The 18,538-nt window shown below is 39.2% G+C and overlaps 1 protein-coding gene across 5 annotated transcripts in view; it reads right to left on the bottom strand.

The window, feature by feature from the left end:
- Positions 1 to 18,538, bottom strand: part of LOC108632004 (dystroglycan) — a 101,160-nt gene that overhangs the window by 14,071 nt on the left and 68,551 nt on the right. For 3 of the 5 annotated variants that reach the window (XM_026819339.1, XM_018036293.2, XM_026819342.1), the window contains exons 3-4: positions 1,621 to 2,018; positions 208 to 417 (exon numbers count right to left, since the gene is read on the bottom strand). In XM_026819339.1, coding sequence (XP_026675140.1) covers positions 208 to 417; positions 1,621 to 1,971 — 561 coding nt within the window. In that variant the 5' untranslated portion in view covers positions 1,972 to 2,018. Of the gene's footprint in view, positions 1 to 207; positions 418 to 1,620; positions 2,019 to 4,652; positions 4,870 to 4,912; positions 5,000 to 18,538 lie in introns of those variants that run through there. The other 2 variants (XM_026819340.1, XM_026819341.1) reach the window with 2 other exon arrangements.

Here is an 18,538-nt window from a genome sequence, read left to right as displayed (position 1 = left end):
AATTCAACTAAAAAAATATTGTAAACGCCTTAATAAATAAAGAAGTTTGTCGAACGATTACAAAGTCCTCACGATCGATCCTGCGAGGTACCTGTTGTCCCTGTAGGAGTCGAGTCGTTTGAACAGTTGCCAATGGCACGCTTCCGTTTCCGCGGTTTACGATAAGCTTGGCATCGGCGAGCTTTTATGAGATAACGAGAACCTTACCTTCCCATCCCTGTGCTTCACTTGCTCGTGATTCTCCGGGACCACTTGAACGACGAACAGGTCCTTCGCAGTGTCGTCGTGCTTGTCCTTCACCTTCACGCTCAGATGATGGATGCCAACGTCCTTCTTCGTCGGGATGCCCATCAGAGTCGACGCGGCGTCGTCCCAGTACAACCATTGCAGCAGTCTGTTACCATCCGGGTCGAACAACTGTTTTTTTACACACACGAGATAAGAACGATGAACCTCAGGTTCAGCATAACTTTAGTTTACAGATGATATTAGTTACTTCTGCCAGGAAATAATTATACATTTTCTGTTCAGTTAGCTTAAAGTTGTATGAGCCGTAAGATCTCTGCAAGGGTTCATACAACCTTAAGGTCAATAATTCCGAATTGATTATCTTCGCATTTTAGCGTCTGGTAACTAAATTTTTTACTTCCTGTTAGTTTCAATAGACGAAGGTTACTATGTGAAATGTGTTAAAAACTGTTTCGTTCATTGCTTTGTGAACTTTCACGCATTAGAAGGGCAATCCATTGCGTAACACGTGCGAATCGCAAAAATTGTCGAAGCCGAAAAGTGTTAAAAATTAGTGTTCTAAACAGAGGTAGTATAGCTATGAAGAAACAGTATTCAGAATTCAGAGCTGGGGTCGCTAAACTTTTTTAGACAGACTAAGGATTATAATAATACCAGTTATGATTTTTGGAATGTTCTGAAAGCAGACTTAGGGCAATTAATTTCCTGTAAATTGAATCAGGTATGTAGATTCTTGGCGTTATTGGCACAAATGTTAAAAGAGGAAAATAGAAAGAACATGGAGAGAGTAAGTACATTAGGATCAAGGTATGAAATTTGGCTACAATCCAGGGTTTAACCGAAACGAAGCCTCGACTTCTCTCGCCCTCTTCTTGTTCGACAAATTAAGGCATTAGGATACTGTCCGTCTAGAAGGATTTAAAAAGCCAGCCGTCTCCCTACTTAATTTCTCTTCAGAGACGTTCGGTAATTTTTTTATTCGTAGAGATATAGAGGAATGAATTTTCTTGGAAATACGCCAAGTAATTTATTGTTCAACTTCGAGTTTGGAATTAAAGACAAGAATTCTTAAGTTGGAACTGCAGGAGTTTATCAGACGGTATAGCGCTGCACGCGAGCACGTACTTCGGAAATCTACTTAGCTGTACAATTTTGGTCGTCCTTGTAACTAGTCGCTATGAATACTCGGACTCCAATGGCCAGAACACGGCCGTTCCATTCAAAACCGAAGTTAAGAAGATACTAACAAGTCAAACAAATAAATCCGCAACAGTTGAGCGTAGCAATTGGCTTCACCTGGTTGGCCAGCGTCCAGGGTTAAAGACTCAAGTAAAAAAAAAGTGGCAATCGAAAAAGGAAAAGGATTCTCACCTCGTAGTAGTCGTCGGGTCCGCTGAATGCTTCCCGGTGTACTCTGAGCTTGAGCACGTGGCCAACGGGCACGACTACGTGTGGAACGTTGGACAACCTGTCGAACGGGTGTCTTTTTACGTCGTAGGGATGATGTTTCTGCTCGTGCCAACTGGTCTTGTACTCGTCATAGCGACGGGTGACCACAGTTGCTGCTGTACTACTGCTGCTGCTGATGCTGCTGCTCCCACTGGTGCTGCTGCTCTCTTCGCCGACGTCGTCGAAAACTAGGTCGTCCTCCTGCAAAGTGAAGCCCAGCACCGCGGGCAGAAGCAGGAACCACGCCAGGACGCAAGGATTCTTCATCTTCATTAGGGGGAGCTTTCCTTCGTCGCTGCTATCATATCATGCTGGAGCGCCTGGAAGCAAATGATAAAACAACTTCTAGAGCATCTTTTACATCTTTAATAGTAGCATTAACAATAAGTAAACTGTGGATGTTATTCATTTTTTCCTCGGCTAATATTATTCAACCGTGACCGTTTGATGTTCATGTACATTTTTTCCTCGTCTCTACTTCCTGTAGAACGATCTATTAATATAAAAATAATTATTTTTATGTAACTATAATTGTGTGCTCTTGAGAACATCCTGCGTGATGCAAAATTAGATATTAACGTTATTGATGCAATAATTAGTAAGGTTTTTTATGTTTATTATAACCTTCGGATTTTCCCTCGAGCAAGAGTTTTATCGTATTTCTGAAAATTTTACTAGAAATCTTACGACACAACCTTAAGCACAGTCAAATCGTATCTACATATTGATGCTCGTCACATAACGCTCCCTTATCGAACACAAGAATACAAATTTAATTAACGCTACTAGTTTGTTCATTAAAGTTCATTCGATCCAAATTCTGTTAACAGCGATAGGTTTAATCGTTACGGAATCGATGGGAATTAATTCGGAGTACGATTCAACGGGTCGCGTTTTCTCAGCTCGTAAGTCACTCCGCTCTTTTTCCTTTTCCGTTTCCGCAGGTATTTACCAGAGGAACAATGGGATCGGGTTTTGGTGCGCCGAATGCTGCGTCCAGCAGCCGGGGCCAATGATAGCCAATAAAGGCTTTCATTGCATTTTTATTTCCTCTTATTGCCCGTCGTGGACCGCGCGCCATTAATTGCCGGGGGCCGAACGATGAGAACTCCGCAGTTAAGTCGACGTTGCCTTTCATGGAGAAATAAACCAGGCCCGTGATCCTTTTCATCCGAGCTAATTCAGCTACCAGCCGCGTTACCGATCGGCTAACTAGATCGACGAGAAGGAATTCATTCTCTTTTCCCTTCGCTTCCATTCGATTTCGCCTGTTCTATTCGCCCGATGGCCTCTCGTTTACGATTTATCAATGAAATTACGGTGACTGGGTTCTCATTCACAGATCAAATTTCTATTCCAATCTCATTCGCGTTCAACCCCTTACGGTCTTTTCATTAATCATGACTATAGATTTTTATGAAAAATAAATCGTTTTTCGCATCTGCTCAAAAAATTCATTTCAGACATTTTTCTTTGATCATTCAAATGGATTTAACTTTTAATATTTGTATATTCTTATTCACAAGCACTTTTGCTATCTTCGACAGATAAAATTTTTCTATAAATCGCACTAAAATCCACAATCTAATCATGACTCCCCAACAAAATCGCAGTTCGAATGAACTTATGATGTAATACGTTCGGTCATGAAATGATTATTATTACTACTCTCAGATAACGATTAAGAATGAAACAGTGGCGTCTATCGTAACCGATAAGAACGGTTTTAATTAGCTCACGTGGTCTCCTTTCAGCGACTGCATCACGTGACCGGCGCATTGTCACCAGCGCGTGTACCATGACCCATTTCGCTGGTTCACCTCTGACCCTCGCCACTTTAGAGCAAGACGCGATACGCACGGTTCACGACGGATTATAACAAAACAGCATTGTGACGCAGCCGTGACCCGCCTTCCAGAACAAACCTCCCATTGTGCCGGATTCAGAGATATTCTTCTTCAACTTACGATTTGATGACCCATATCATTTGTTCATAATTGGCGAACTTTCCTCTCTATACCAATTGTACTTGCAAATCGATCTCGGATACGTACAACTCGAGATTTTGTATTTACGTGCGACGGTATCCAACAAAGAATTATGTTTGCTGCTTCGTTTTAATATAAAATAAGTCGAGATTCTGTCTCATGAGACGTTTCTCAATCTCTGCTTTGATTGTACGCGGAGGGAAATAAACTATAATAATATATGTCTTTACTCGGTAGACTAGAATCCGTAATGGAAGCTCGGCCGGTTAAACGGCGCATAAATCGAGTTACACGTTAATCGAAAGGAGGCCGACGCAATTTATGTATTATATGTACCAGTGGCCCGTTCTAGGAAACGCTGAAGACGGTCAATGGTACCAGAAGGCTCGCAGGGTCGTAGGTGGAGACAATCGAGTTCGCGTCTGCATTTGCATACGTCTCCGGACTTTTGTAATCGTTACAGGCGCCTACAATACTCGCAGCCAGGCTGCTTACGAGAAATATAAATGCCTTAAAAAATACAATATGTACATAAAGATATTCCGCGAAACGTGTATGCATTTTATAAAAATAAATTTCCTGTGATTGAAATACAGGGTGTCTCAACTAAAGGAGGTCATCTAAATATTTGTTCTATTCACTATATTACGAAAAACCTTTATGTATAAATGATTTCGAAAGAAGAATATCTTGTAACAAAAATTCTTTCCGTTTTTTAATCGTTTATTCAAATGATACACGTTTATCTCAATTTGCAATATTTATTACTCGTACAGTAGTACATCTGTGAATTTTTTAGATCTGAATCATGCTATGAAATATTTTTCATAACATAAAAGACGATATTTGGGTAGCTTCCTTTAACTGAGACACCCTGTGTATCAAATAATGTAGAAATTTGTATATGAACGCAGTATTATTCATTTCTTGGGAGGCTTAAAAACGGGAACGGTGGTTGTGACTTACAGCTGTAGGTAAAGTATGTTCAGTTGTGTTGAGTATGCCGAGTTGCTTACTTCAGAACGCGATTCACTTTGATTCGACAAGAACGTTGTCGTGGAATATGATGCCATTCAACGTGCCATTGTTCTCTCCCAAAGGTTAAGCTGATTGATTGAAGAACGCGAGTTGCTTTCAGGGCGAAGCCAATAGTAGCCGCACGAGACAGCGTTCAGAGAATAATTAGGAGGTACGCGAGAATATCGTGAATTTCGCTGAGGAATTACCTGAACACTCCCACAAGGGTCGTAATTCACAGGGTCGATACTGAACTGGCGTAATATGTATTTTATTGTTCTTAGAATACGAGCCGGTTTTATCCATACGTCGGTTGGAAAGAAACTAAGAATTCGCGGTACAAGCAACGATTTTTAATACCTGCGGTTAACTTGAGTCAGCCTGTTTTTTGGTTTTCAGATTGGATTACGCGGGAGTGACTAACATTTGGACTTAAGTCTAAAGGTGCGAGGCGATTTTTTCGACCTTCGACACGTCAACGCCGACAACACTGGATCTATACTTAGTAGCAGTTGTACGAACAATTATTTTCCAGTTTAAAAAATAGTTATGAAAATTATTAAACTTATTTATTATGTTCAAATATTGGACACAGCGTTTTATCACATTTTTGAAACCTTTGACAGAGACCTTAAGGTTCATACAGCTTTAATACGATGGATAGAAGGTAAGACGAGAAAGGGATACTCGATTTCTAGTTAATAATTAGGTGGGGCATGGTAGACGATGGTAACTTCGTTTTTACGTCGGGCACACGAATAGGATTTCCTTCTGCATGCAAATCAGCTGAGCAGCGTGTATTATGCCCGCATGCAAATGTCTAATTTGCATTGCAATTATTGAACGATATGTAGGACACGGCCGTGATAATAAAGACGCCCGGAGATCACTTGGCGAAATTGCGTTTCCGGACACCGACTACTCTCTACATTGCCATCGTTGCGTGATCGCCATCTGATCGAAATTCCTATTACCCGTCACGGCGATCTTCGTGGTTTCCTCTTAAAATTGTATAAACACTTACATAAAACAATGACAAAGTATTGAAATTTCAACAAAAATATTGCATTAATAAAACACAGTACAAAATTTTAGAAATTTTGCGAGCCTATTAAAAAGGTTATTACATCTTGAATTCTCATGTCGAATGACAGAATTTTGATTTGACTTATGGAAAAATATGAATGCGACAATAATAGAATTTTGTAGTTTTGTATAAATCTAATACATAATATAAAAATATTGGTATATTAAAAATATTGTTGTGCGTCACATACGGTATTTATATTCTTTGCACTTTCTTATAACTGCACAATGTCTAATTATAAATCTTTGAATGAGCCAGCTTATATTTTTATCGTCGCATGTAAAGCTGAAATTAGATTGAGGAAACGAGAGACTGATGGAAGAGGATGTTGGACCAGGGATTCAATTTTGAAAAGAAAAATTTCCTTGACTTTTGAGAACAGTGGGATGGATACCAAATGGAAGTTGAAGTCTTGAACAAACATTGGGAGGAAACGCGGGTCTTCGAAGTTTGATTGCGTCTGGGTGGAGTTGCAAGAAGATTCGTTGAAGAACTGCAAATGCAGCAGTGAAATTCCCAGTTCGAATCTGCTGTAATACATTCCGAGAACTGATCGGGAATCTCAAGTAATTAACTTGGAAACCACTAGAATCTCGTCGCTAGACTGCTGTTTTTTATACGAATTAAGATATTCAATAAATAATTCATTTCCAGATATAATCATATCCTTCATCATTTAAATTATACATTTGTCTTTAGTATTTCGTCTGATTTAAGTATTACAATATGTACTTTCAGTACTCACAGTATTTATATTCTTTTTTATAAATGCCTAAAATTCGCAGTCGAATTGCTACGAATTTATTACTGCGTTCGACAAATTAAATCCTTTTGGCAATTCGACCTCTTCTGGAATGAATTTTATATAGAACAAATAGAAATGTATTTCAAATAATTACTTAACTCTTTGGAGTTAGGCAGATTAAAAACTGTTCCAACTTTTGCTTAGCTTCTGTTTAATCCTCCTCGAAAAGTTGAGATTACTCAAAGTAACACACAGTTTAATATTTTATTTAAAGTTTTATCTGAAGTTATTTAGAATTCTCTGCAACTTGGATTTCTTTATCTTTAAAATAGTGTGCCTGAAAGAGTTAAATACCATACATTTTGCTTTTAGTACTTTGTATACTTTCATATATTACACGCAGTATTTTTACTCTCTGCACATTATATTTCCTTATAAATGCATAAAATCTGCGGTGTATTCATTACGTACACGAGACTTTTAAAAATGACGTGTACTGAAATGGGTACTGTTAAAAATTGCGAGACTTCGCCAATGCACGTGAAAGGTGAATCGAAATGTTCAATAGAACCCGGGGGAACGGCACAATGTCGAGTTTATTTTTCGAAAAAAAAATATGTCTGGACGCTGTCACCGGCTGGTGTGCAAATATTTACGGAAAAAAATATATATATCAAAATCTTCGCGAGAGCACGCAGACAGGTAGGCGGAATGGAGGCGCGAGATGGTATCGATTCGTGTCGGCGTACGAGACCGATTAAAAAGGGGCAAAAAGCGATCGCTGGACGCCAGGCTAGGCGAGGCGACGCGTCGCGACGCACCCCGCGTGTCCACCTCCTCCTCCTCCTCTTCCACCCCGAATACTCGCGAATCGATATTAACACGCGTGCCCTCCCGCTCTCTCGCGTTATTAACCCATTCGCTGATATTGGTTGCGAATACCGATACCGCTGACCACTCATTTTATTAGGGTATAACTATGTGGTTTAATATCCCTTGCCCGTCCCATGATTAGACGCGTTACAGTTAAATGCATCGTCGTACTAACGCTCAGCTGAATGCAAATTATTCAGATTGCATGAGCCCTTAAATAAAAACAATGAGAAACCGTTAAAAATGAGAGAATTTTGTAATTTTTTATAATTGTTAATACACGTTTCAAGGGACTAAGTTAGTCACACCTGACTTTCCTAGCATTTATAAGTAAAATCGATTCGATATGATTTTCCTAAAAGTGTATCTCTTTAAATATTACACAGCTTCTTATCACATTTCTACAACTTCTAATAGAGACCTTACGACCCATACAACCTCAATGGGTCGGGTCAAAGCTCCCTCCTTATTAAATATGTAATTAGAAACAATAGATATTGAGTAACACTACCGTTGCAATTCTCTGACTATGCCACGTCTAATTTGACTCGCTTGAAGCGTGGGAAAGAATCAGAACTTTTCATGGGTTTTCGCGTCACGTGGCGAAACCGTGCACAAAGCGAACGTCAATTAAGTTGAATCAGCCTGAATCAACGCGTAAGTCGCCACTGATTCTGAAATAAGGTTAACGGACAGCATTTGTCAGCTCGTTACCGATGCATTCATTCAGTGGCACCTGCGATATTTCCTTGGATGCAGGTACAGTGTCAACATTTTCAATCTAAACTGAATCAACACGCGGTCAACCGCTTATCTACCGCGTGAGATTACAATTCGAAATTCAAACAAGATAGCTAGGGGAAATGATAGGTTTACATGGGATAGAATAGACCTTTAATTGTTATCAGTATTACTGTTCATACTGTATGATTTTATGACTCGACTATTAATTCGGTTGCTAATTTATTAAACAAGTACCTTTTCATCAGCAATTCGTAGTTCATAAATCGGACATTTATGCAAAAATAGAACACACATGGTATCAGTCGACAAAATTTCCCTCATAAAATAATAATATCAAATTGTTAATTTTAGATGCAAAATGTTACATGAGTGGAAATGCAGAATGGCGAATGTTGAAAAACGCCACGGCGTTCATAATTGCGTTCCACTTAATCGCGATCGAGCCTGTTTCGGTTTAGCGACATCGCAAACGATCAACTCACAAGTCGACAAATACGCGGAGTAATTTTGTAATACGAAGCCGCTTATGCACGCCTCCGGCCTGAGTGAATAGACAAAGTTATTGCTTCCCCGAACAATCGATGCCTTGTTCTTCTTCGTAAGCTTTCGCCTGTTCTTCTGCTAACGCGGCTTGCGATTCCGATCGTTTATATCCTGAGACCTACCACTTAACCGGCTTGAAGAATGTCTTTGTTCGCCAGCTTTTTCGTTTTCCCTTTTAACGTCCTCAGTAATTTACGATGGAAAGTTCAAACTTCCGCAGGAATTTAGCGTTCCACGAGAAGACAGATCGTTTATTTCTTTTTTAACGAGTCGCGGGACTATTTTTAACCGTGACTCGAGCGTTGCTTTCTTATTCCCGGTGTATTTATAATATGTCTGTTCAACAACATTGTCAACTTATTTACGTTTGACTAGATAAGAGGATCGGAGTAATAGTCTTACGCGTTGCGAAACTAATCGGGCTTCGATGGGATAATATTCACTCGTGATAGGGTGTAACTCTCTCTCCGAGACTGGGTCACTCGTCGCACGAAATTCGCGTAAAGCGGGTTTTAACTTCGTAACAAAATTACCGGCGAAAAAGCCAACTCTGTAAAAGCTCGGCCGGCGAAACTTCTCTCGAACTCCCTATTGCAACTACGGGAAGTTCGTTCACCTCACCTGCGAACACACAAAGCTAGGCGCACGAGGCACCACGGGACGAGCAAGGAAAATCGTAATTCGAGCGTGTTCAGGCACGAATCGCCGCGTCCGATAGTTGGTGTAAGCATAAATGAACTGAACCGAAAGCTGCCTTCCGGTCTACAAACGACTACACGAAACAAAGTCAAAAGCCTCGAGAACGTGTAAAGTAGATCTTCGATATTTTCTTAGGATACATTATCTTAGTAGTTAAAATAATCTACTACAATAATCTGGCTTTGTACAGACTGAGTATAGTAATTCAATTTTTACACGACTACGTGAAACAAAAGCAATGCCTCGTGAATGTATAAAGGCAATCTTGGATATTTTCTTGGGATACACGATCTGACTTTGCAGAGACCAACAAATCTTGTATTCACACAAAATTACTAGACTATCAATTTTATGTATTTATAAGAAAAACGATGCAGGGAAAAGTGCACATAATATATAAAAAAATATATACAGAAAATAATATATACAGAAACAGAGCATGTTTAAAATAGAATAAATAAAGAGGAGAAACTAAAAAATAGTTTCCATGCAAATTTCATTTTTTTTAAAAATGATACCATTTTTGCATAAAAATCTATAGTCTGGTCGTAATAGTTGGAAATTTTTGTACATCGGCAAGTATGAAAATGAAAAGAGTTTCCTAATCGTGAGGCTGGAGGCACGCCTACAGCTGGCATGCTCGAAAGGAGCATCCGGGGCCTCGGTACGCACATTTCGGGCAACCTGACGCCCTTTGACTATTGATCGTCGCCAGGAACTCGCATTCCGAGTTTCCCTCTGTACGATGCGCACTGAAATTGATTAATTCATCTTTCCTATCATAATAAGCGGGAGAGAGAAAAAGCTTTTTATCTGGTCAAACGGAAAAACGTAACAGAGTTACTACAGATTCATTTTTTCAGTACGCGTTCATCTCGGTTCACTGGCTTTTCCGTCGATTTTTTGGTCGCACTGATACATGTACAATAATCCTCTTTGATTCGGAATTATTGAAAAAGTCGTTTCGAAATATTCCCTTTTAGTCACGACTGATAATACATCAAAAGAATTATTGATTAAACAGGACTGTGGACGCAAAGGCAGAAAATGGACGAGGCCAAAGATGTAAAGAGACGTGAATGAATGATTTCATCCACGGTGCCAGCCTTCCGCATGACGCTGTCGTTTACCCAACTTTCTATTTATTCTACTTCGCTCCGCTTCTAAATTAGCCCGAAACGATTCGGGCAACGGCAGCTGCTCCGGTGCATTATTCATCAGCAGATATCATAAACCACGACTTTAATTATGTACATGTATTTATCGTGCGATATTTGTTATGATTAAGAGCTTGAAAAATGTCTAAAGCCAGAGAACACTGACTCGAAAAACAATATTTAACTCGATCATAGATTGTATGTTGAACCCTTCAATCGACCCAGTCTAAAATTGTCCTTTTTCATGAACACTGATTAGGTTACTACGCTGTGGCATTCGATCTCAGTTCTAGTAAATTTGATGCCCCGGAGGGTCATAATATCTAGCCCTTTGATTATTCGAATTAAACTCGGGTCCCTCAACCTTTTCAGTGAAAGCCAACCCTAAAATCTCGACCCTTACTATTTGCACGGTGAAAACAAATGAGATATCGATGCCATTAAACTCCGCCTCCCATTCTATCGGGGCCGATAAGCGGTTCTAATATTAGCGCGATATCGGCTCGTGACGTACTGTTTCGGACTCACCAAAAACACGTGCTCTGATAAAGAATTAACGAGATTTTTACAAAAAAAGAAACGACCCTGTTTACTCTCTCTCCGAGACTGGGTCACTCGTCGCACGAAATTCGCGTAAAGCGGGTTTTAACTTCGTAACAAAATTACCGGCGAAAAAGCCAACTCTGTAAAAGCTCGGCCGGCGAAACTTCTCTCGAACTCCCTATTGCAACTACGGGAAGTTCGTTCACCTCACCTGCGAACACACAAAGCTAGGCGCACGAGGCACCACGGGACGAGCAAGGAAAATCGTAATTCGAGCGTGTTCAGGCACGAATCGCCGCGTCCGATAGTTGGTGTAAGCATAAATGAACTGAACCGAAAGCTGCCTTCCGGTCTACAAACGACTACACGAAACAAAGTCAAAAGCCTCGAGAACGTGTAAAGTAGATCTTCGATATTTTCTTAGGATACATTATCTTAGTAGTTAAAATAATCTACTACAATAATCTGGCTTTGTACAGACTGAGTATAGTAATTCAATTTTTACACGACTACGTGAAACAAAAGCAATGCCTCGTGAATGTATAAAGGCAATCTTGGATATTTTCTTGGGATACACGATCTGACTTTGCAGAGACCAACAAATCTTGTATTCACACAAAATTACTAGACTATCAATTTTATGTATTTATAAGAAAAACGATGCAGGGAAAAGTGCACATAATATATAAAAAAATATATACAGAAAATAATATATACAGAAACAGAGCATGTTTAAAATAGAATAAATAAAGAGGAGAAACTAAAAAATAGTTTCCATGCAAATTTCATTTTTTTTAAAAATGATACCATTTTTGCATAAAAATCTATAGTCTGGTCGTAATAGTTGGAAATTTTTGTACATCGGCAAGTATGAAAATGAAAAGAGTTTCCTAATCGTGAGGCTGGAGGCACGCCTACAGCTGGCATGCTCGAAAGGAGCATCCGGGGCCTCGGTACGCACATTTCGGGCAACCTGACGCCCTTTGACTATTGATCGTCGCCAGGAACTCGCATTCCGAGTTTCCCTCTGTACGATGCGCACTGAAATTGATTAATTCATCTTTCCTATCATAATAAGCGGGAGAGAGAAAAAGCTTTTTATCTGGTCAAACGGAAAAACGTAACAGAGTTACTACAGATTCATTTTTTCAGTACGCGTTCATCTCGGTTCACTGGCTTTTCCGTCGATTTTTTGGTCGCACTGATACATGTACAATAATCCTCTTTGATTCGGAATTATTGAAAAAGTCGTTTCGAAATATTCCCTTTTAGTCACGACTGATAATACATCAAAAGAATTATTGATTAAACAGGACTGTGGACGCAAAGGCAGAAAATGGACGAGGCCAAAGATGTAAAGAGACGTGAATGAATGATTTCATCCACGGTGCCAGCCTTCCGCATGACGCTGTCGTTTACCCAACTTTCTATTTATTCTACTTCGCTCCGCTTCTAAATTAGCCCGAAACGATTCGGGCAACGGCAGCTGCTCCGGTGCATTATTCATCAGCAGATATCATAAACCACGACTTTAATTATGTACATGTATTTATCGTGCGATATTTGTTATGATTAAGAGCTTGAAAAATGTCTAAAGCCAGAGAACACTGACTCGAAAAACAATATTTAACTCGATCATAGATTGTATGTTGAACCCTTCAATCGACCCAGTCTAAAATTGTCCTTTTTCATGAACACTGATTAGGTTACTACGCTGTGGCATTCGATCTCAGTTCTAGTAAATTTGATGCCCCGGAGGGTCATAATATCTAGCCCTTTGATTATTCGAATTAAACTCGGGTCCCTCAACCTTTTCAGTGAAAGCCAACCCTAAAATCTCGACCCTTACTATTTGCACGGTGAAAACAAATGAGATATCGATGCCATTAAACTCCGCCTCCCATTCTATCGGGGCCGATAAGCGGTTCTAATATTAGCGCGATATCGGCTCGTGACGTACTGTTTCGGACTCACCAAAAACACGTGCTCTGATAAAGAATTAACGAGATTTTTACAAAAAAAGAAACGACCCTGTTTGAAAAGAGTTTGTGTCATAAGGTATTATGGTTTCAAAATGTTAATTCTGGATGCAAAAGCTTTTTGAAAATGTCAGATCAGTGCAAAACGCGTGAGTTTTAGAGGTGGATCAGATATTGTTATATTGCCTATTTCCCATTGCCTGCTCGTAAAAAGAATGATAAAAAACGTGCGTGAGGCCATAAAATGCAAATGATAATGTTAATAAATAAGTATCCTATTTCAAATCAAGCAAGAATATTTGCTCTGACCGACTACGTGGCTACAGCCTCGTGTTTACTACTCTATAAGCTAAAATGTCTTTATTAAACTATGCATACATTCTGTTTCACTGAATATTTGATGTGAATATGTGAATTTTTGATCCACTCGGTTTTCAAATTTTCAGACGGACGCAACGTTACGAGAAACACATGACGTCGCTTTGCACCCATAATCTAGACTAGAGTCTTCTCTCTTTTCTCTGTATACAGTACACACACGAAGCGGAGGGTTTACTCAGCTTTTATTCCTCCAGATGCTAGAAGCCACAGCGACTTAGAAAACAGAACCCCCGTCTTTTTTCAGCTGACCCGAAACGAACTCTGCTCCCTTCGTTTACTGCCAACCCCCTCCCCGGTTTTTTTGGAACGTAATTGCATTCCAGCGGATGAATGCACGCGCGGGCCGAAATTTTTACAGCCACATGTGTGCTTTTCTTCTTCCTCTATAGATGTTTGGACACAAGGCTTTGTGACTTACACTTTAAATTGTAGTCTTAATCACGACCGATAACATTGTTTTATGGTCGTTCCATGCAACGAAATAGTGACGGTTCCGTCGAAATTGTCAGGAAAATCAAAGATCATATCTAACATATCTTAATAGTTATGACGTAAATCGGGATGACTTGACTGACAATCTTAAGGATGTATTGGCTATACAATTAAACAATGCTGGCATGTTGAATTTGTTATTATACATTCCTATTACTATTAAAAAGCTAAAATTATAGTGATTTCAAATTTTTCATAGGTTATAGTATCACCTATAACGTATATTCGAAGTATTTGTCGAAATTCCGCGAAAAAAAAATTTTTGATTTTTCCAACATTTTTCCAAGGGGTACACCCCTTCAATTTCTTCCAAATTTTCGTTTTTGGCCAATAACTCTCAAACCGTTGGACATACGAAAAAATTGCATATGACCTTTCTTGTAGAGGACAACGAGATCTACAATTTCCATATAAAAAGTTTTCGCTAGCTTCAATAGTTATCGAGTAATTTGCATAAAACTGTTTTTTCGTTTTTTGGAAATAACTCGTAAACTATTAATGCTAGCGAAAACTTTTTATACAGAAATTGTAGATCTCGTCGTCCTCTACAAGAAAGGTCGTATGCAATTTTCCTGTAGGACCTACAGTTTAGGAGTTATTGAGGAAAAACGAAATTTTTTCCAAAAGTTCGCCGTTTCGACGCTGGAGAATGGTCGGATTTTGTCAACATCAATAAAATGCCAAATAATCATATGTAACTCATTAAATATCGAAATTAGAAGAAAAATGCACTATTTTTAATTACAGGAAATGCGTTTTTGTAAAGTACATAAACTTTTGGTATTGACTATATATCCAATACATACTTAATTAGAGGCCAACTGGCGAATAATGTGACAATTAAAAATTAATTACCGGTGTAAATGTTCATTCCACGGTCATGCAAATTATAACCAATTGCACGCGTTTACGCGTAAATTTTAGAGCAACCGTGTTAAACGGCAGCTAACGTGGCTCGATTAAGGCACTCAAGACGTGAGAAAAGAATTCGCCAATCCAGTGCTGATAAAGAATTCGCGCCCGGCAGGTATCCGATGCAACAGGAAGCGCAGCGCGATTATCGCTGACCAGTTTAAATAGTTGCAACCGGTAAACGAATGGTAGAACGAATCGTAACACTGTAATTCCAAACGATTCATCAGATACTCGTCTCCAATACAAGAAACGAAAAGCAAATCGTGTAAAACTAATGAATGCTCTTTCAGAATCTAATGTCGTCTCAAGACTTTGATAACTGCTTATCTTCTATCATTTCCTTACACGAATAAAATTGTTATCATTCTTCTTTTCTCAAATACCAGAGTCATCGCGTCAAACTAATAAATGTTTCCTACTGAAGAATCTAAGTGACCTAATCGCGACTTTAATAACTATTCGAATCTTCCTGAATTCTCTATCGTTTCATTACACGTATAATTATTTCTTTAATGCATTTAAAAATACAACAGTCAAAAGAATTTAATATCATCGAATTTCATTTAACTACACATCCCATGTTCCAACAATGTGCAATTGTATCGATTATTTATTTTAGAAGTTTAGAAGTTGACCGACGTAGAACTAGAGGAGAAAGGAGCAAGTACCATAAATTCTACTCCCGCGGAGGAACAGAAACGGTTTAAGGAAAGATGTACAATACGAAATCCTCTGAAGGAAGAGAAGCTAAGCCACCCCTTGAATCCCGCATCCGCAATCAAAAAATATTGCGAGTCTACCAAGTTAAATCATCCATGAACTTTACCCGAGCTTTTAAATTCTTCTGGCCGCCGCGGTAGCTTCTCCTGTTAGAGACTCATTTACTTCCGGCGAGGAAGCTTTTTCAGCGATATATTTACGTTGCTTTCACTCGCTGCAAGCGCGACGTGCCCGACACTGGCCGGTTTAAGAGCATTACGCGGCCTTTAAAAGCTCCTAATCGAATAATCGCCGACGCATGCTCGTGCCATGTCAGGAAATATACGAAGGCAGTGAAAAGGGTGTGAGGTAAAAAGAAAAAAAAAAAGATGAATCTCCGCTCGGTGGTTTTCATTAAGTCTGTCAATTTCCAGAGTCTCCGCTTCGTAAGACCCGTGGGTAAAATTGAATCGCTGGATTTAATAAAGCTACGAGTCTGTATTCAGCTCGTAGCATAAAACATTATTTCGGGGTTCTTCACAGGAAAATTGATGCCACTTTTTTATAATAAATTCTGTCTGAACGATGACGAGAAACGTCGAAGTGGTAGAGATCGGAGAAAGTACACAGAACTAATAGCTTCTTAACAGATGTGACAAGCCGGGATTGTTGAGTTTGCCTTAATTAACGGGTACGATGTTAACTAACCTTCGCATCTCGGGTTCCTTGATGATAAAATTCCTCGTTACATGTACGCCGCGCACGATAAACCGAGCAAACTGGAACGATTGCTCGGCTTATCGTGTTATCTCACGTTATGACTGCAACACGCGAAACGTTAAGTAACGGACCTCGGTAAAAACGAGGTTAATTACGATAGCTGACTCGGCTTTCAGAAAACAATTAATCACGTCGAGAATAACAGTTTTCAGCCGGGATTATCATTCATGGATTCGTCAACTTCGAGTCTAACTCCTCGACCTCGTCGATTAATAAATTATTAATGTGGTAGACAGTATTTTCTCCCGTTGCAGTTCAATTTACTGCATGAAGAGGTAAAAGTCATAGTGATGTGATTCACTTCTCGTAATTGAAAGTACCGGAAATGGTACAACTGTTCTGTTAACATGGCTACATTATGCTGCTATTAGTTTGCAAGATAAATGAGTTAGGATTCACTTCATGTTTTCTTTAAACGTATTAGCGTTCGTAGTGCATGTCAGAATTTCGTTGAGAACTGGCTTAAAGTACATATTAGGGCTTTTACCCCTTCATATGCAAGTATGAAAAATAGCTCTTTCTACAGAATCTTTTTAAGGACGTACAGATTTTTATGAAATTTCATTACATGTTAAGGAATTAAAGACAGAGAAAGATGTACATAGAACATTGCCTCTCTTCTGAGATTAGAAGAATAGAAAGAAAAGCTGTAGATAGGGTCAAAGGAGAAAGAAGTAATGAGAAGAATCTGAGAATAGAGTGTAAGGAAATGTGGACAGAAGGGGAAAGAATTAAATGGCAAGAGCTAAGAGAAGCTGAGGTGAGAGAAAAGAAGAATTTTTTTTTTACAGAATAGAAAAGAGTGGAAGAGTGCAGAAAAAGAATAGCAATAAGTATATTTTTTTGTACTAGGTCAAAGACAAAAGGAAAAAGAACTTTAGATGATTGCAAAAGGGGTAAAAGCATAAAAGGGGGTCAGGTGAAACATGAACTGAGAAAATTCAAAAATAAAAGGATAGGGAAGATAAGGGAAGCTTGAAGAGATAAGGGCAATAAGCTAAATTATCGTATTATATTAACTTAAACTCATTGTATTGTAAAATTATTTTACGTAGAATTAAGAAAGTTAAAACGTACACATGTAAAAAATTGTGGCTGCCTGAATGGCCAAGGAGTTGTTAAGTAAACCATATGAGCAGTATAAAAAATGATTCCAGTTAAAAAAAAATTATCGATCGAAACCAATACTTTGTGTCTAAAAAATCAAACAACCGATGGCAGTTAAGGAACGAATTGGTGGAATCGTTCCCGATCATCCCGAAGGATGAATCGTCGTTATGGAAGCGGAATAACGTCCGACCGATGCACCGTTCGCGGCAAAGTGTTCATAAAAATTGATCCTCGAGACTATTGAATGTTACACCGGGCGATATAACCGTCCCGACACGTTCCGAGAGGAACGCGCGCGGAGCAAGTTCCGCGAGATGAAAATCGTTCAAGACTCTTCCATCAAACGTTCAATTCCCTTCCCTTCCCTAACCGTTTCTAGGTAAACACGTGGATGCATATGAAGCCGATGGATGATCGCGAAAAGTCGACACTTACGATCTACGCTTTTATATTATATTCCTTATCTGAACTTTAAGAAGTCTGAGAGTAGTCGATCTTCCCTTCAAATCAGGAATAATCGAATTTTAATTGCAATAAAAATTAATTCCCAACGTAGAAAATGTTCTTAATAATAATTTGTATTAAAACAGAATAGCTGAATTATTTTTTGACGTTCAATCGTATTGGAGCTCGGATGCAAATCGTTGAATCAATTCTTCTACCATAGAGAATCAGAAGTCCGATTCGTTTACGAACCTGCCGATAAAGATCCGACCATATTTCTTGGCGGATATTGCCAAGGTTTATCGCGTACGCGTATATTTAAATCGAAGCAAAAAAAAAAGGGGGAACGATATTCTGCCTCGGTTCTATTCGACCGCGGGGATTCGCTCGTATTGCGAAAAAATGGAAACAAGAAGAGAAAAACAAAAACGGGAAAGGGAATTGACCGGCAGAACCGAATGAATCGTCGGATAAATGAGCAATACCGTGCACCTCCGGCCCCTATTGTGGCGAGATATTACGCAATCCAATGACCACTGACAATGGAGGAATACCCGACTACCCGCGAACCCTTTGAAAATCCTCTCATAAATACCATTTAACTTTAAAAAAAGATAAAGTATAAATGGGATTTTTCTTATCTT

Source organism: Ceratina calcarata, unplaced genomic scaffold, assembly GCF_001652005.2.
Source record: "Ceratina calcarata isolate Rehan_Ccalc_2016 unplaced genomic scaffold, ASM165200v1 scaffold15.2, whole genome shotgun sequence".
Classification (NCBI taxonomy): domain Eukaryota; kingdom Metazoa; phylum Arthropoda; class Insecta; order Hymenoptera; family Apidae; genus Ceratina; species Ceratina calcarata.
This window is presented reverse-complemented; position numbering and strand designations above follow the sequence as displayed.